Raw genomic sequence first — 20,588 nt, forward strand, 5'->3', positions numbered from 1 at the left:
ACGGACTCAGGTAGTGTCAGCGACATGGGTTTCTGCACCCACAGCCAGGTGGACAGGGGTACACACAGAGATCCTATAATTCACATATATTCTATAGGCTTTGTAATTCTGAGTACACAGGCATTTAGAGATTTCCATGGACTGACAGCCAAATGGATAGGATAAGAACTGAGACCTGGAGATTTCCTTCCCTGCCTGCTAGGATCCTGAGGAACAGGCTCTTCTCTAGAGCTCATGGTCTGCTCAATATTCCAGCTGTGATGGATAGACACATTAGGAAAGCTAATGACTGAATCAGTAACAGTCGCCCGATTCTTCACAACCACTGCACAGCAGACCACAACCCTGTTCTTTTCTCAGAACTCACTGGACACACACAGGAACACTGCCTATGTTTTTAAATGAGATCAAATGCAAAGGAAAACTCTATTAAACACTCTAGGAAAACTCTATTAAAACAGGAAGGGAAATTATTATCTTCTGTGAGCGGCCTGTCTCGCTCTGTCTCAAATCTATCCCCTTGGTCTTTACCTGAACCTTAATTTACAATTGAAGTCGGAAGTTTACATACACTTATGTTGGAGTCATTAAAACTAGTTTTTCAACCACTCCACAAATTTCTTGTTAACAAACTATAGTTTTGGCAAGTCAGTTAGGACATCTACTTTGTGCATGACACAAGTAATTTTTCAATTGTTTACAGACAGATTATTTCACTTATAATTCACTGTATCATTATTCCAGTGGGTCAGAAGTTTACATACACTAAGTTGACAGTGCCTTTAAACAGATTGGAAAATTCCAGAAAATTATGTCATGGCTTTAGAAGCTTCTGAGTCAATTGGAGGTGGACCTGTGGATGCATTTCAACCCACTACCTTCAAACTCAGTGCCTCTTTGCTTGACATCATGGGAAAATCTAAAGAAATCAGCCAAGACCTCAAAAAGAATATTGTAGACCTCCACAAGTCTGGTTCATCCTTGGGAGCAATTTCCAAACGCCTGAAGGTGCCACGTTCATCTGTACAAACAATAGTACACAAGTATAAACAGCATGGGACCACGCAGCCAACATACTGCTCAGGAAGGAGACGTGTTCTGTCTCCAAGAGATGAACGTACTTTGGTGCGCAAAGTGCAAATCAATCCCAGAACATCAGCAAAGGACCTTGTGAAGATGCTGGAGGAAACGGGTACAGAAGTAAATATATCCACAGTAAAACTAGTCCTATATTGACATAACCTGAAAGGCCGCTCAGCAAGGAAGAAGCCAGACTACGGTTTGCAACTGCACATGGCGACAAAGATCGTACTTTTTGGAGAAATGTCTTCTGGTCTAATGACCATGGTTATGTTTGGAGGAAAAGGGAGAGGCTTGCATGCCGAAGAACACCATCCCAACCGTGAATTACAGGGGTGGCAGCATCATGTTGTGGGAGTGCTTTGCTGCAGGAGGGTCTGGTGCACTTCACAAAATAGATTACATCATGAGGACGGAAAATGTTGTGGATATATTGAAGCAACATCTCAGGACATCAGTCAGGAAGTTAAAGCTTGGTCTCAAATGGGTCTTCCAAATGGACAATAACCCCAAGCATACTTCCAAAGTTGTGGCAAAATGGCTTAAAGACAGCAAAGTCAAGGTATTGGAGAGGCCATCACAAAGCCCTGACCTCAATCCTATAGAGAATTTGTGGGCAGAACTGAAACAGCGTGTGTGAGCAAGGAGGCCTACAAACCTGACTGGGCCATAATTCACCCAACTTATTGTGGGAAGCTTGTGGAAACGTTTGACCCAAGTTTAACAATTTAAAGGCAATGCTACCAAAAACGAATTGAGTGTATGTAAACTTCTGACCCACTGGGAATGTGATGAAATAAATAAAACCTGAAATATATCATTCTCTCTCCTATTATTCTGACATTTCACATTCTTAAAATAAAGTGGTGATCCTAACTGACCTAAGACAGGGAATGTTTACTAGGATTTAATGTCAGGAATTGTGAAAAACTGTGTTAAAATGTATTTGGCTAAGGTGTATGTAAACTTCCAACTTCAACTGTACCTGAACCACTAGTTTTCCAATTGTCATAGATTGCCGCCTTTCCAACAAGTCACTAAGTCAAATTTCTGGACTGCTAGAGCTGCCCCGGTCAAGTGTGGTTATTGTGAAGTGGAAACATCTAGGAGCAACAACGGCTCAGCCGCGGAGTGGTAGGCCGCACAAGCTCACAGAACAGGACCGCTGAAGCATGTAGTGCGTAAAAATTGTCTGTCCTCACTACCGAGTTCCAAACTGCCTCTGGAAGCAATGTCAGCCCTATAACTGTTCGTCGGGAGCTTCATGAAATGGGTTTCCATGGCTGAGCAGCTGCACACAAACCAGTGGAAACTGTTTTCTGGAGTCATGAATCACACTTCACCATCTGGGTTTGTCGGATCTGGGTTTGGCGGATGCCAGGAGAACGCTACCTGCCCGACTGCATAGTGCCAAATGTCACAGTTTGGGCTAGGCTCCTTAGTTAGGATATCTTAACGTGACAGCATAAAATTACATTCTAGACAATTCTGTGCTTCCAAGTTTGTGGCAACAGTTTGGGAAAAGCCCTTTCCTGTTGAAATGATAACCGCAAGACGCATACAATGATAATGCCCCTGTGCACAAACAAGGTCCATATAGAAATGGTTTGTCGAGATTGTTGTGGAACAACTTGACTGGCCTGCACAAAGCCCTGACCTCAACCCCATCAAACACCTTTGGGATTAATTGGAACGCCGACTGCAAGCCAGGCCTAATCGCCCAACATCAGTGCCCGACCTCACTAATTCTCTTGTGACTGAATGGCAGCAAGTCCCCACAGCAATGTTCCAACATCTAGTGGAAAGCTTTCCCAGACGAGTGGAGACTGTTATAGCAGCAAAGGGGCGACCAACTCCATATTCATGCCTATGATTTTGGAATGGGATGTTCGACGAGCACGGGGGACATGCTTTTGGTAATGTAGTGGATGTGGTTGAGAATGAGGATGCATCCCAAATGGCACCCTATTCCTTATGGAGAGCACTACTTTTGTCTCTGGTCAAAAGCAGTGCGCTATTAGGGAATAGGGTGCCATTTGGGCGGTGCCCTGAGTATCCTCAGGATGGAGAGGGTTCTGAGATGAGATGGGGGACAGACAGCGGTCTCATTGCATTCCCATCGTGTTGCCATGCCAGGCAGAGAATCAGGCACACTGTGTGAACATCACACTTTCCAATCTCAGTATCGCACAACATAACACAGCCTCCTGCTGCTGTCTGCTGAGACAGTTGCCAGACAGACATGCCTCTCAATAACGAACCATACAGCTTCTAGCCTCAGTCATAACCATCATTATTTTGATAACTGTGCTGAGATGTTAAATGAGTTGTCCAGTCTGTCAGCTAGCTAGGCTATATGCTGAGAACTTTCTCTCACACCTTTTACTTTCTCAATGAATTTAAATGTGTTCACACATGAGTCATTCAGTTTTTAGCCCACATGATAAGTTAAATGCTAGGATGCACAAGTTTTTCCTCACCAATGTAACTCAGTATAGTCAAAGATTTAGTCATTTAGTTGTAGTCTCAATCTGGTTACCTATAAGTACAATATAGTTATGTTTCTAGGTTATTACATATTTATTAACTTAATTCCGGAATACTTCTAAACTCCCCACAATGCACTATTTGTCAGCGTCATGAAGGATCTACTCTACTCTGGCTACCAAGTTCGTATGCTGGCTCGGTAGCTAGCTCAAGCTGGTTTACGATAGCCACACCTCATGCTATTCACAGATTTTGTGTTCTCCAGTGGGAACACTTTAGTACGGCAGACTCTGGTGCTTTTGGGGAGTTTTGTAACTTTTTCTACCTTGGCTTAGTGCTAGCTGACGGACATCTGTAATCTATCCAATTTGGATTTCAGCCCGGTGAAGCGCCCACCTCCCCCTCGTTTTGGTAGCTAACTCGGCCTGGACTCATTTAAACGTGTGTTACCTTTGGCTGGGCCCCAGTCCATCTGTAAGTCTCTGCTCTCTCTTTTCTTTTAATCTGCGGTTATGTTTTAGTTGTGTTGTGTTGTATTGTAGCTGGTCTCCAGTAGTTGGGCTTTAGCTTGCCGACCTACACCGTGGTGGTTGGCTAGGCTAATAGCTAGTTGGCTAAAGAGCTAATGTGATAACTGCATATACCTAACATATTTTTTGATAACTGGTTAGATTGTGTTATATATTTCCAAAACTTTGATTTACTTTGATGTAGCTGTAAGATAGGCATTGATAGCAACTGGCCGACTCAGTGCTAACGTAACATTAGCAGGCTGGTAGGGCTAATGTTAGCAGGCTAGTTGGCTAGCAACCTTGCAAGTAGATTTGTAACAATAAATAACAATAAATAAAGTATTTGCTTCTAACTTACCTGAACATTTTATTGAAACCAGCAGTCATGAGTGCAAACAATTTGCTTTCATTTTAAGTTATACAAGGAAGTTATATCTGTTGGAATTTACATTATAAGGAATAGGCTGGCTTGCCGGGTCCTCCATATTACATCACACCCTGGAAAAACATTTTCTGACATGACTTCGGCATTCTTTGGTATGATTCCAAGGAATCATTCAGATTTTACATGAGCAAATAGTCCAATTTGTATCGATTTTTCCTCCCTCCATATCACAAACATGATTCTCCTATCTCTCCTCACCACCAGTGTAATTTGGTGCCAGCCCCTGTCAGGTCATGGCCTGTCCAGGGCGTTCATTTGAAGATTGATCAAACCGCAGCCTATGGTTGCCCAAGGCTGGCCTCCTCAATGAAAATATAGTCTTTTGAAATCAATAATCTGCTTGGCTGGGATATTGGTTGGAGGATGATAGGACACCAAATGGTTATATCCAAAATGGCACCCTGTTCCCTATGTAGTGCACTACCTTTCACCTGGGCCACGTCAAAGTACTATACTATGTAGAGAATAGGGTCCAATTTAGGACCGGCTTCTCGCTGGCTGCAGGTGGATGTAACAGATGGGTCTTTTTATATCCCCCATAGGTGCAGTCCTTCCTGTCTTGGCCAAGTCTCAGCATCCCCTCTGTGTCCATGTTCCAGTGATTAAAGCTATTTTTGTGTCTTCCTTCTCCCAACAGAAAGAGCTGTGCAACATGATTCTAGACTGCTGTGCCCAACAGAGGACCTACGAGAAGTTCTTTGGTCTTCTAGCAGGGGTAAGAAGACCAAATAATATATATTTATATATATTCTTTCATTTAAATATAACCAAAATATATATTTCATCATTTTCCTTTATCCCTGAGACAATTTTCATTAACTTATGTTGCATGCTGAAAGTTAGAATTTCATCACCCTTGAAATTACATTTGTTGATAAGCCTTGTAGTTTACTACAGTGCAGTTCATTCATTTGGCTTTTTACAGGAATTTGTCTCGCATTCAAGAGCACTGCGTTAAGACCAACTATATTCTACTCTCAACTAACATTGTGAACTCTGTTCATTTCTCAGAGGTTTTGTCTGCTGAAGAAGGACTATATGGAGAGTTTTGAGGCCATCTTCATGGAGCAGTATGAAACCATCCATCGCCTAGAGACCAATAAACTGAGAAACGTTGCCAGGATGTTTGCTCATCTCCTTTACACTGACTCTGTCCCGTGGAGTGTATGTATTGTAGCTCTCTAGGGTTGCGTCTCAAATGGCACTCTATTCTCTATATAGTGCACCTCCTTTGACTGTGCCCCATGGGCCCTGGTTGAAATTAGTGCACTACATGGGGATTAGGGGGCCATTTTGGCCGCAGTAACTCAACATCTCTAACCTAAAACCTTGTGCTGACTCTGCCGTTACTACGCACATGGGTTTGTGACATAATGCATCCTTTCTTTCATATCAGAATGTATTACAGCATCAATATGAATTTATATCTTATTGACCGATTCATCTAACGCTGGGAATTAAGGCAACGTAGTTGGTGAATTGAGTTCCCTTCAACAGCTACTAATCTAGTTACACTGCGTGTCTGTGTGTTTCTCTCTCAGGTGCTGGAATGTATAAAAGTCAGTGAGGACACCACCACATCGTCCAGTCGAATCTTCGTCAAGATCTTGTTCCAGGAGCTCTGTGCCTACATGGGTCTGCCCAGGCTCAATGAACGACTCAAGGATATGTATGTCAATCTAGTCTTCTAATATGTCACTTGAGGATGTTGATACTAGTAATCTGGCTCTGCTATTCTCTGAGGGGATAAATTAAGTTGAATTTAAATACATTTAATTGTCACGTTTTGATGCATGGGATTGTCTCATCCGATCTTTTTTGTGTCTTCCAGGACGTTGCAGCCCTTCTTCGAGGGTCTCTTCCCTCGTGACAACCCCAGGAACACCCGATTCGCCATAAATTTCTTCACCTCCATTGGCCTGGGTGGGCTTACGTAAGTGTCTCCATTCTAATAATATAATCATAATACGTGCCACTTTCATCCAAAGCAACAGCACAATGAGATTGCGTATACGTTTTATGTATGTGTTGGTGATTTGTTAACCCACAACCTTCGCATTGCTGCTGCCTTTACCTGCTGAGCCACACAGGAAGACATTGTAATATAGCAGGTTGGGGTATTGCGTCACCATCCTGCTCTGATCTCCTGCCAAATCAAACTTTATTTGTCACATGTGCCAAATACATCAAGTATAGACGTGAAATGCTTACTTACAAGCCCTTAACCAACAGTGCAGTTCAAGAAGAAGAAAATATTTAGACTATTTAACCAAAATAAAAAGCAATAATAAAAGTAACACAATAACAAGGCTATAATTTATTCTTTCTCCATCTCTCTCTCTTGCTCTCTTTCCCCTTTCTCTCTCATTCTCTCTCCTTCTCCCTCGCTCTACCCACTCTCCCACCCATAGGGATGAGCTCCGTGAACATCTGAAGAACGCCCCCAAGATAATCATGACCCAGAACCAGGACGTAGAGTCATCAGACTCCGACTCGTCTTCTTCCTCCTCTGACTCGTCTTCCTCAGACAGTGACAGCAGCGACAGTGACAGCTCTGACTCCTCCACTGACTCCTCGTCCAGCAACAGCTCAGGTACAGAGTAGCTTTACCACCCTGATAGTCCCTTACTATAGCCTGGTCCCAGATCTGTTTGTTATTTCTACTTTGGTCATTGGCGGCACAAACAGCACTTGGGGACTAGGCCACCCTCACTATGCTTTTTTTATTGATACACTTAGGCGTAGGTAGTTGAAAGGACATCATTGCAATCAACTTACAACCCAGCTCTCTTTTAACCAGCAGTCTGAATATTTTCTTAGACAAATGAAAAGGGCTGGTCCTTTAATAACTGTCTGCCCTCAACCTTCACCTCAACCTAATTCTAATGCCTGTGTTGTGTCCGGGGAGGTGGTGGTGCCTGTACAATTAGTCATTCTGTTTCTATGGTTGTACCCTTCTTTACTTGTCCCTGCTGTGAGGGTGGCCAAGCCTGCTCTGTGTGTGTTTGTGTGTCTCTGTGTGTCAGCCTGCGTCATGAGTCATTGCATGCCTCACCTTGAGGAATGTCAGTGTTGTACTTAGCCCTCTAACTCAAATTATTTTAATTGGCCAGCTCTATTGACATGAAACTTGTCTGTTTTGAATCACATCACTATTTCCCTAGAAAAGGCCTGTCCCCCATGTCACATTATATGGTAATAATATTTGCCATTTAGTGTTGGTTTTTATCCAAAGCAACTTATGGGAGTGTTTAGGCTACATCGTGTTAATCGTGGCATCAGGGACATTAAGATGGCTTTTTGTGTCAGTCCCATGCTGATGAAATGCAACTACTGCCAACCAAGGACCAGTCTGTATTCACTTTTTCAATTTAAGAAAACATTTATATTTCAGGGATACATTTTATATATCCAATTTAACAAGAGAGCAGCGATTGTCCTGGTGAAACAGCTGTCCTCTACATAATCACTGCTTTCAAATCAATAGCGACAAAATGACCTCTGTTCACTGAAAAGTCCAATAGCACTGAAATGTCTAATACCTCTGAGCTTTAGTTGGTTCTCAGTAAATTGTCCTGAACATCAAGCCTGTGTGAGGTCCTAGAGGTGTTTCTCGGCTGTGATGTTGATATGGCTATTTACCATTCAGCCTGTGTGTATATGTATCTCTATGCAAAACATGCACGCAAAGACAGTCCGCCAATCCCGGCAGTGGTCCACACACACACACAAACCCACGCCTGCAGTGAGTTTTGTACTCTGGCGGTTTAGTGACTGTTTGACTTGTGTGGTGTTGGGTGCCCCCGGCCTGCTCTCTGTAGGGCAGAGTGACATGTTAACATGGCAGAGTAGGGCACTACAGGCACTGGCCAAAAGCACAGTCTGTCATCACCACACATCATCTGCACACAGGCTGCATCCCAAATGGCACCCTATTCCCTAGAAGGCTCTGGTTAAAAGTAGTGCACTATATAGTAAATAGTGTGCCATTTAGGACACACGTAAGCCCCCCTCAAACTCTCATCACATGGCATAGCTCAGACCACTCACATGGAATGGCAAAACTGACTGATTTTTTTATACACAGCATAGAGAATGTGGCCCCTGCAAACTGGCATGTTGTGTCCATGTTTCTGGATGTATTTAGGCTCTTTACCCATGTTTAATAGATTTTGATTCAAAGTCTGGATATATTTAGTTTCTAAGACAAATTTACTGTTTTGCAGATTCTGATTCAAGGCGTAAAAAGAGTAAGGGCCAGAGCAAAAAGAAGAGCGACAAAGACAAGAAGAAAGACAAGAAGACCAAGGACAAGGCTTCTTCCAAGAAGATCTTGCTTCAGAAGTCACCTCTGGAGGAACGGCCCAATAGGAGTCTGAGACACGAGAACCGTCGCCGTGATGACAACAGTAGCGATGAAGAGGTGGCGGAGCGCGGCGGGGGGAGACCCCGGCCTGAGGACCGCCACAAAGCCTCTCGCCACCGTGGCCGAGTAGAAGACGCTCCACCACCCACACACGAGAGACCCGACCGTTCGGACCGTGGAGGGCACAATGACAAGGAGCTGCCTCGTGGCAGGCCTGGCAGAGACCGAGACTATGAGGACGGGGACAGACAGCCAGAGGCCCGCAGGCACAACAAGGACGATGGGGGGGGAAACGATGGGAAACACCAAGCCGACCGTGACCGAGTCAGACACCGTAGCCCTGAGAAAGAGAAGGAACCAGTGAGCAGTGGAGGCAGGGACAGAGAAAAAGAGAGGTCAAAGTCACGGGAGAGGAGCAGCCGCAAGGAGAAGGACATGGATTCCTCCAGGGACTCGAACAGGAACGGGGTGGAGCGGCAGGCAGAGAGGGCAGAGCGGGCGGACAAGGAGAACAGGGAGAACCGCCATCACTCTGACAGATACAGAGAACCCAGGCGAAACGAGGAACGGAGCAGGAATAGCTCCCCGCGCAGACGGAGATAGCCGGACCAATGAGAAAAGTAGTAGGCTTACTTTCCAATGTCCATACTTACATAATTTGAAGTTGTGTGCTACTGCAGACATTGAAACAGAGCCATAGTAGTTATGATAGTCATGCTGTTCATGTGCCAGCTTGTATGCATAGCCTTTACAATTTTATATTGCCCAATTAAATCTTTCTTAGGAATGGTTCAGCGGTTGTATAGGAACAATAACGTTGCAGAGATCTGTGTTTCTATGATTGTTTCTTTCTCTGGATGTTATCAATGTAAGACTGGTAAAGTCAAGAAAGCTTGTGAGTTTGTATTTGATGCATCAACCTATTTTGTATTAGTGGCAACCTATTTTTGTGTTGATAAAAAATAAGACAAAACATAAAAAATCATTCAACTGTTCAATTGTACTTGATTTATTACTGAATATTATATAGTATATTGAACATGTTTGCCCTAGGCAACACCAGAGCAACGGATAGCAGAGTGTACTTAAAATCCACGGGTGCTGTCTAAGCCTAATCTTATTGCCTCTGACTACAGAACATCGGCCGCCAACTTCAGTTCATTAAATTGTTGAATCGCCACCATTTTTGGACACCCAGCAGGTGATCGCTAACACAAATCAACCCATAAACGATCAGTTCTGAGCAATTCCAACATTGTGTATGTTAAACACTCTTGTAAGAATGCATTCAATAACCTGTCATCACATAGTTTCAGTACATACAACACGCATACAGTATGAATACATGCTTCTTACATAATTTACATAGATCTTCACATTGTGATCTCCAGATGGATCCAACCTTATTTGACCTTCAACATTTTCCCCAAGGGCGTACATACCAAAATGCATTACATAGGGTTCCAGGAAAACTGGGTCAATATTGGGATGGAAGACGTAACATAGTAAATCTAAATCGGGGACACTCCAAATAGTATGTTACATTTCGTATAGTATGTATTTATTTGTGGATGTCCATCCATTTTGTATGATATGTTAGGAATTTAGAAAAACGCATGAATTTTTACGAATTACAATTTGTTATTGATAACGTTAGCTAACTTAGGGGTTATGGGAAGGGTTAGCTAACATGCTAAGTAGTTGCTAAGTAGTCGCCGGTTCTGTTGCAAAACTTAGTAAATGGAAGCCGGTCTCCCGAGTGGCGAAGTGGTCTAAGGCACTGCATCGCAGTGGGAGCTGTGCCACTAGAGATCCTGGTTGACCGGGAGAACAATGGGGCGCCGCACAATTGGCCCAGGGTCGTCCGGGTTAGGGGAGGGTTTAGCTGGTAGTGATGTTCTTGTCCCATCGCGCACTAGTGACTCCTGTGACAGGCCGGGCGCAATGCACGCTGGCATGGTCGCCAGGTGCACAGTGTTTCCTCCGACTCATTGGTGCGGTTGGCTTCCGGGTAAGCAGGCATTGTGTCAAGAAGCAGTGTGGCTTGGCTGGGTTGTGTTTCGGAGGACGCACGGCTCTCGACCTTCGCCTCTCCCATACGGGAGGAGAAGCAATGGGACAAAACTGTAACTACCAATCGGATACCACGAAATTGTGTAGAAAGGTTGTTGTTTTTTAAGTTTAAAAAAGCTGATTCAAGCTTTGCTTTATGATGCAACTGAACATGTGAAGCACAATATAAATAATACAATCAGCATACAGAGCATTCGGAAAGTATTCAGACCCCTTGACTTTTTCCACATTTTGTTACGTTAAAGCCTGATTCTAAAATTGATTAAATAAAAAATGTTACTTATCAATCTACACAACACCCCATAATGACAAAGCGAAAGTGATTATTTTTAATTTTTTTGCAAATATATAAAAAATATAAAAACCACCTTATTTACATAAGTATTCAGACCCTTTGTTATGAGACTCGAAATTGAGCTCAGGTGCATTCTGTTTCTGTTGATCATCCTTGATGTTTCTACAACTTGGAGTCCACCTGTGGTAAATTCAATTGATTGGACATGATTTGAAAAGGCACAGTTAACAGTGCATGTCAGAGCAAAAACCAAGCTATGAAATTGAAGGAACTGTCCTCAGAGCGCCTAGACAGGATTGTTTCCCATCTGGGGAAGGGTACCAAAAAATGTCTGCTGCATTGAAGGTTCCCAAGAACACAATGGCCTCCATCGTTCTTAAATGGAAGTAAGTTTGGAACCACCAAGGTTCTTCCTATAGCTGGCAGCCTGGCCAAACTATGCAATCGGGGGAGAAGGGCCTTGGTCAGGGAGGTGACAACAGGGAGAAGGACAACTATCTCTGCAGCACTCCACCAATCAGGCCAGACAGAAGCCACTCCTTTGTAAAAGGCACATGACAGCCCGCTTTGCACTTTCCAAAAAGTAAGGACTCTCAGACCATGAGAAACAAGATTCTCTGGTCTGATGAAACCAAGATTGAACTCTTTGGCCTGAATGCCAAGTGTTTGTCTGGAGGAAACCTGGCACCATCTGTTTTTTTAGTGGCAGGGATTAGTAGACTAGTCAGGATCGAGGGACAGATGAACGGAGCAGAGAGAGCTCCTTGATGAAACCTGCTCCAGACCACTCAGGACCTCAGACTAGGGCAAAGGTTCACCTTCCAACAGGACAACGACCCTAAGCACACAGCCAGGATAAGGTAGGAATGGGTTTGGGACATGTCTCTGAATGTCCTTGAGTGGCCCAGCCATAGCCCAGACTTGAACCCGATCAAACATCTCTGGAGAGACCTGAAAATTACTGTGGTGCTCCCCATCCAACCTGCAGAGAAGAATGGGACAAACTCCTGAAATACAGGTGTGGCAAAGTACTGAGTTAAGGGTCTGCATGTGATATTTCAGGGGGTTTTGTATTTTTTCCTGCTCAGTGTTTTCCTTCTCAACTATTGGATTCCAAGAGAAGAGTACTGGTTCATTTCAACTGTCATACAAATGGTTGAGAATTCTTAGAGAACAATGAAGGGAGGAATATAATGCCTGGTAGATTCTCAATGGGTTATCTAGAAGGAGTCCTTGGCACTTTCTCAGTTAATCTTTCCTCAATTTCCTTGCATCCATCCTCCTCGCTGCCTCAGAATGCATTGGATAAGAAGGTCTGATGGGAGAGACCTTCTCCTCCAGTAAGGTTTTGAAGGGAGCAAGGAGATGGGAGTCGAGGAATGGTGGAAATACCAATTGAGGTAGAGCCAAGCTTTTCCATTACCAGTTGCCCTGGGATGAGACTGCTCAACTCAGAGAAACATAAGTCTCTTAACCCTTCAAAATATGTAAGTATTTACAGTGTGTCCTAAAGGATATATGTGATAACCTATATGCAATAGTTATATGATATATAACCTTTACTGCCAGTCTCACAGCACAGAGAGTAGATATATAGTGAATTGGCGAGCAGCTGTAAATTGGTAATGAACTTATTCAGAAGGGGGTACATGGAGAGAGAGGCACAGAGGTAATAGTGCTACTTCCAAATATTGATAATTTATGTGTCTGGAGAATTTCAGTACCTCATACCTCTTTGGTTCTGTCCTAAATGGCAATCTATTCACTATATAGGGCACCAATTTTGACCAGGGCCCATAGGGCTCTGCTCAAAAGTAGTGCACTACATCGGGAATAGCGTGCCATTTGGGACACATCCCTTGACTCACGGGACTCTTCTCTGTGGAGCTCCACAGATCACCCTTCCACTCCAGGCAGTAGCAGCCAGTTAGCAGACAGCCAGGATTCAGGTAGCAAGAAGCCATGTAGCAGGAATCCAGTTTGCAGATATAATGCAGCCATGAAGCAGGCAGCCATTACACTGATAATGAGACTATACATCAAGCATAACATTAGTGTGATGATTGCCCCTTGGCCATACATAGGACAGATTTACATTCCCTGCCTCTCCTGTGCTAAAAAGGTGCCTGACTAAAGAATGCCTCTACAGTAGGCTACAGTAGGTAGGACTAGGGATGTGTGGATGAATGTAGCCCAATTAACTATTTTACTGGAGCAGTGTGCAATTTCATGTACATTTGCTGTTGTCGCACTGAAGAATGTTTCTCTCTGTACTGTAGGTAGGGAAGGGATCGATTTGATGGATGCATGCAACTATCATACTAGAACAGTTAGTAAGAGTGCAATTTCATGTGCTTTTAGTCTTGAATATTTTTTCCATCCTTAAACATGCTGAGTAGGTGGTGTTCCATTGAATGATGTCTCTAACCTATATTGTAGGTCACCTAGTAGGGATGCATTTGTGGATGTAAGTGGTCTATTTCACCGGAACAGTTACTAAGTGTGTGCATTTTCATGTGGCTTTACTCATGAATGCTTTTTAATCCAGAGAAAGAAGAGGTGTATAATCTCCCTAGCCAACTGACCACAGGAAGTTTAGGAGAGGAGAGGAGGAGGACCTCTGTGTGTGGGTGGTGTTCTGAACCCTGCATTTAACTTCTAAAATAGTAGGTTTACAAGATGACCAACGCTATGGCATACAATTAAGTGTCATCTCCCAAGAGATTGTTTATGTTGATTTTATCCTCTGAGTATTAAAATATAGTTTAGCCTACAACTGCGTTTACACATGTTTATTATAGTAAGCCCCAGCAGGTAATGTCGAACTTTATTCATTTTCTAAATAAAAAGCAGCGAGACTCAAGCAGCAAGAATCATGGAAGACTTTGAGAGCAGTGTAATGTAGGGCATAACCTTGTGCACAGGCTCAGGTAGTGCTGCTATTGCCCCTAAAGGCCCAGGGATGAGCATGCGTGGATGTTTTCTGGGCTGCAGAGCTAGAACACTGAAGTGTATTACAGTTCACCTAGCAGCAGTGTATTATGTTGGCAGCATGATAGAGTATAAAAAAATGGAAAAAAAGAGTACCCCTGCAAAGACATGCTACATTTTGGGAATATATATATTTTTTTAGTAGTGCAGTACAACTGCTTTTCACAGAATTGTAAACACAGAAAATTATAATTTCACATATTTTATATTGTATTATTTATACCAGCATTTATTTTGATTGTTTACACAAATACTGATATGTTGAAAGCTATTGTTAGTAGGCTATATTACAAAAAAAGAGGGTTATACTGCATTTACATGTTAGTCATTTAGCAGACACTCTTATCTAAGTGCTCCTGAGTGGCGCAGCAGTCTAAGGCACTGCATCTCAGTGTAAAAGGCGTCACTACAGTCTCTGGTTCAAATCCAGGCTGTATCACATCAGGCCGTGATTGGTAGTCCCATAGGGCGGCTCACAATTGGCCCAGTGTCGTCTGGGTTTGGCCGGGGTAGGCCATCATTGTAAATAATAATTTGTTCTTAATGAATTTACCTAGTTAAATAAAGGTTCAATCCATTGTAATTTACGGTGCATACTTTTTTTTCACATGTAAAATGTATACTTAGAGAAATACACTCGCAATAAAATACAAATATATGTTAGGGGGGAATTACTCAGAATCTGCTAAAAGTAAATGGGTCCCTTGTGCTGGGCAAAGGGTTTGATACAGAGTACTAGTGACTCCATACTCCACCCACTCCTTTCACTGCAGTGCAATACACTGTACATGGGATACTTATTGGCTTGTAGAGAACTTTTTTACTTCTCTCAGCTAAAGTGGAGTGGGAAATACTCAGTAGGGTCTCTAGTACACATCCATCAACACACTTTTAAATGACCTGGTACTATCCATGTTCCTGAAATCAATACACACTCCTCAACAATAAAAAAATAAACACAAAAGCCAAACTCTTTTATTGAAATGAAAACAAATTTATTCACAAGTTAAGTGTAATATTAACCAGGGTATTAGGATTTAAGATTAACAAGATTATTTACCAGCTATATTGTCATGATTATCAATCAAGATCAGCAATGTTTTTTTCTGTAGAGTTTAAAATGTATTACAAGAGACTAAAAGGCTAACAGTACACAGTTTATCAAGCTTTTAGGACAACACTGGAGAACATTATTTACAAGTTATAGCCCCTATGTGTTTCTTTTCTGTCAAGGTTACCAGTACATGTTGTTAAAGGCCTATTAACCATGGTTTCAAACCCCAAAACAGAGAGGCAAGATTGTAAGACTATACATAATACATAGAGGTGTTGATTATCTATCAAGGTCAGCAAAGGCATTTTCTGTCGAGTATAAAAAGTATGACATATTAATTTTCTCTGATAGCTGATATAAAACATACTCTTGCATGCCATTGTGACAAAGTGTATTCACATTGCCCTCTAATAACACTGCTTTAGAGAATAAGTACACAAACACCACAACTACTACCATCTGACTCTTTTCTAAAATGGGAGCACCGATGAAAGAATGTATAGTTGGGTGTCAAATCCACCACAAATCCATGCATTACCAGATACTGTAGTGTATCCTTTAATTATTTTTCATACTGGCTTAAGGAATCCATAATTTTTTAGATTTAATGTAATGCAATTACTGCTACTAACTATAAGTTGCACATCTATGGCTATAACTGTCCAATGTGAATTTAAGTTCACAGGCACTATCACATGCTGAAAACGCCACAAATTGTGCACCGTTCCAGGCACATTTGGCATAACTTGTTTGCTTTCACAAAACAGACTCTGTCATTTCTGACTCGCAAAAGATGCAGGGGACATTAGCAGAAATGTTTCCTTCAGATGGGACTTCAAAATATTATTGTACTCGTCAATTATTCGTTCATTGAACCACTTGTTGACATTGTTTAATATTTTATAATCATCTTTAGTAAATTTGTTGTAATTAGAAGTTTAGACACAGAAGAGTCATTCTTTGTGCATTTGTTAGAGTACAGATTACTTTTATCTTTCTGAAGAGCATTTAGTACTTTTTCAATGTGTTTCTTTTCATATGATACCAAATAGAACACAGCTTGCTTCAGGAATTCTTGGACCTACTCTAACTTGATATTGATACTTGAGTGCAGTCAATATACTAGAGCTTGCCATGTAGTGTGTACAATTTCACAAATGGGTAATTATCTGAAAATGTTATAATACTAGATTATTCAAAGAAGTGTATGATATAACCTACCGTTCAAAATGTTGGGGTCACTTAGAAATGTCCTTGTTTTTGAAATACTTTTTTTGTAACATAAATTGATCAGAAATACAGTGTAGACATTGTTAATGTTATTAATGACTATTGTAGCTGGAAATGTCCGATTTTTTTTTATGGCATGTCTACATATGTGTACAGAGGCCCATTATCAGCAACCATCACTCCTGTGTTCCAATGGCACGTTGTGTTAGCTAATCAAAGTTTATCATTTTAGAAGGCTAATTGATCATTAGAAAACCTTTTTTTTGCAATTATGCTAGCACAACTGAAAACTGTTGAACTGATTAAAGAAGCAATGAAACTGGCCTTCTTTATACTAGTTGAGTATCTGGAGCATCAGCACTTGTGGGTTTAATTACAGGTTCAAAATGGTCAGAAACAAAGGACTTTCTTCTGAAACTTGTTCTGAGAATTGAAGGCGATTCCATGATTGAAATTGCCAAGATACTGAAGATCTCGTACAACGCTGTGTACTACTCCCTTCACAGAACAGCACAAACGGTCTCTAACCAGAATAGAAAGAGGAGTGGGAGGACCCGGTGCACAACTGAGCAAGAGGACAAGTACATTAGAGTGTCTAGTTTGACAAACAGACGCCTCACAAGCCCTCAACTGGCATCTTCATTAAATAGTACCCGCAAAACACCAGTCTCAACGTCAACAGTGAAGAGGCGACTCTGGGATGCTGGCCCCTCGGAACACAAGAGTGATGGTTGCTGATAACGGGCCTCTGTGCACCTATGTAGATATTACATAATAATCTGACATTTCCAGCTACAATAGTAATTTACAACATTAACAATGTCTACACTGTAATTATGATTAATTTAATGTTATTTTAATGGACAAAAAATTTGCTTTTCTTTCAAAAACAAGGACATTTCTAAATGACCCCAAACTTTTGAACGGTAGTGTATATGCAGGATAGATTCAAGCTCTAACCAGTTCTCTGCTGACCTGCTTACCTTCACAAATAATGTATTTGGAGCACGATGACATTAAAGCTTGACTACTAAAATGTATTAGCAGTATTACATGTTTTACAAATCTTGTTATCTTGGGATGCTTGCAGTGAAAGTAATTCCTTGATGCCTCTTTCTGAAATATGACTTTTTTTTTTCAGTCTTTTTTTACCCTGACTATACATGGCTTCTTGAACTGACTGCAATTTTGAGAGCATAAATGTGGAAGAGGAGATCATTGGCTAAGAAAGTTGAAGTTGACATTTCCTTCACAAAATATTATTTAATGTCACACATATCGCTGTTATGAAGCCTCTGTTGAAGCAATGATTTGTGTAGTCTGTCCTGTTTTCACTGCATCCAACTGTGAAATGAAGTGGTTGAATTGCTGATTTGGACTGTTTGCTTTAAGTAATCTTTTGTGACATTCTTTGAAAGCGGATGTTTTCTTCAGAAATTTCAGAACAGGAAAGGCTTTACTCTCAAGATGATTAGGTAGATAGTTACATGTTGGAATAACATCAATACCTGAATCTGACTTACAGGACTATACTTGCTCACTGATATACTATGTATATAAAAGTATGTGGACACCACTTCAAATTAGTGGATTTTACTATTTCAGCCACACCTGTTGCTGACAGGTGAATAAAATCGAACACAAAACCATGCAATCTCCATAGACAAACATTTACATTAGAATGGCCTTACTGAAGAGCTCAGTGACTTTAAACGTGGCTCCTTCATAGGATGCCACCTTTCCAACAAGTCAGTTTGTCAAATTTCTGCCCTGCTAGAGCTGCCCCGGTCAACTGTAAGTGGTCTTACTGTAAATTGGAAACGTCTAGGAGCAACAACGACTCAGCTGTGAAGTGGTAGGCCACACAACCTCACAGAATGGGACTGTCCTTGGTTACAACACTCACTACCGATTTCCAAACTGTCTCTGGAAGCAACATCAGCACAATAACTGTTCGTCGGGAGCTTCATGAAATCGGTTTCCATGGCCGAGCAGCCTCACACAAGCCTAAAATCACCATGTGTAATGCCAAGCTTCGGCTGGAGTGGTGTAAAGCTAGCTGCCATTGGACTATGGAGCAGTGGAAACGCGTTCACTGGAGTGATGAATCAAGCTTCACCATCTGGCAGTCCGACAGACAAATCTGGGTTTGGAGGATGCCAGAAGAACGCTACCTGCCCCAATACATAGTACCAACTGTAAAGTTTGGTGGATAATTAATAATGGTCTGTGGCTGTTTTTCATGGTTTGTGCTAGGCCCCTTAGTTCCAGTGAAGGGAAATCTTAACTCTACAGCATACAATGACATTCTAGACGATTCTGTGCTTCCAACTTTGTGTCAACAGTTTGGGGAAGACCCTTTCCTGTTTCAGTATGACATGCCCCTGTGCACAAAGCAAGGTCCATTATACAGAAATGGTTTGTCGAGATCGGTGTGAAAGAACTTGACTGGCCTGCACAGAGCCCTGACCTCAACTCCATCGAACACCTTTGGGATGAATTGGAACGCAGACTGCGAGCCAGGACTAATTGCCCAACATCAGTGCCCGACCTCACTAATGCTCTTGTGGCTGAATGGAGTCCCCGCAGCAATGTTCCAATATCTAGTGACGAGTCTTCCCAGAAGAGTGGAGGCTGTTATAGCAGCAAAGAGGGCACCAACTCCATATTAATGACCATAATTTTGTAATGAAATGTTCGTCAAGCAGTTATATCAGAGATTCTGTAAAGGCCCTCCCTCATGACATAATTCACAAAAATATAGCTGTTGCTGTGTCCTCAATGTTTGTAGATTCTATAGAGATAATCTCCATAGAGATAATCTTAAGAGAGTCAAATATAAACTGTGCCCAGTAGTGTACTTTTTTGGTGGTTACCCCTGAATGACAGATTACTGATTACTCAATCTGTAGGTCAACTTCTCTTTGCCAAGTGCTGGAAGATCAATAAAGCGAGATATGGATACAGGGTTTCGTATTACAGTGGTGACCTTACATGAGAATCATAAAGTCTAAAAAACATCTGTAGTGTTGGTCCGAATTCTTTGTCTACTAAGTACTGCTGATTCTACAACTGCATTGCTTGCTGTTTGGGGTTTTAGGCCGGGTTTCTGTATAAGCACTTTGTGACATCTGCTGATGTAAAAAGGGCTTTATAAATAAATGTGATTGCTGCACATTTACTGCATGTGTGTGGTGCTTCTCCCTTTGTAATATTTGCTTGAAAAGAATGTCAAGAGTGCCTTTTATGTGTGGAAGTTGAATGCTAAACATTGAAGTTTCTAATAATCACTTGTATTTTCTCACAAATTACAATTTGGAGAGATGTGCTATGATCCACGAATCAGTCCAAAACCCAAGTTCAAGAGGCCAACCTTCAGATTTATTGCGTCCTAGGTCGGTTTAGGAAAATTGTTGGAAGGCTATGCATAATTAGGGTGATATAAACCTATAGCAACATGATTTTACTAGGATGATATCTTAATTATATTATATTTGTCTGGTGACGTGATTGACCAGATTTTTTGGCACATGTCAAGGCGGTCCTTGGGCTGATTTAAATGTATAAAGGTGCACCCATTACCATCACCATTAGGTTAATCTAGGCCAGTCCATCATGGTTTACATTGTGTCTGAATTTGTTTACATTTTATTTCACACTGGAAGCAAACAGGGTAAGCAAAACAACTCATATGCAAGACAGCAACAGTACATGGATGTATTGTTTTGGTATTAATATAAAATGCAAGACTAAATACATATCTATAACACCGTCCCCCTCCAAAACTAACCATATTTGGTTAGCAGAGACCATTCTGAGTATTTCCCACCCCCACTGAGACAGGTAGAACATTTTTCTCTCTGCAAGCCAATTAGCATCCCATGTACAGTCTATTGCATTGGAGGCTATGGAAGGGGTGGAGAACTAAGTGCTGCTGGGTATGTACGATACAGTGCCCCTCCAAAACTAAACATATTTGGTTAGTAGAGACCCTACTGAGTATTTTCCACCCCACTTTAGCTGATACAAGTACAAAAGTTATCTCTATAGCCCAA

At 41.8% G+C, this 20,588-nt stretch overlaps 1 protein-coding gene across 3 annotated transcripts in view; it reads left to right on the plus strand.

The window, feature by feature from the left end:
* Nucleotides 1–9,888, plus strand: part of cwc22 (CWC22 spliceosome associated protein homolog) — a 45,309-nt gene extending 35,421 nt beyond the window's left edge. For all 3 annotated transcript variants that reach the window (XM_020461440.2, XM_020461441.2, XM_031805501.1), the window contains exons 16-21: nucleotides 5,162–5,239; nucleotides 5,536–5,688; nucleotides 6,066–6,193; nucleotides 6,356–6,457; nucleotides 6,936–7,117; nucleotides 8,751–9,888. In XM_020461440.2, the coding sequence (XP_020317029.1) occupies nucleotides 5,162–5,239; nucleotides 5,536–5,688; nucleotides 6,066–6,193; nucleotides 6,356–6,457; nucleotides 6,936–7,117; nucleotides 8,751–9,493 (1,386 nt within the window). In that variant the 3' untranslated portion in view covers nucleotides 9,494–9,888. The remainder of the gene's footprint in view (nucleotides 1–5,161; nucleotides 5,240–5,535; nucleotides 5,689–6,065; nucleotides 6,194–6,355; nucleotides 6,458–6,935; nucleotides 7,118–8,750) is intronic.
* The last annotated feature ends 10,700 nt before the right edge of the window (nucleotides 9,889–20,588 follow it).

This window comes from Oncorhynchus kisutch, linkage group LG26 (assembly GCF_002021735.2).
Source record: "Oncorhynchus kisutch isolate 150728-3 linkage group LG26, Okis_V2, whole genome shotgun sequence".
Lineage (NCBI taxonomy): Eukaryota > Metazoa > Chordata > Actinopteri > Salmoniformes > Salmonidae > Oncorhynchus > Oncorhynchus kisutch.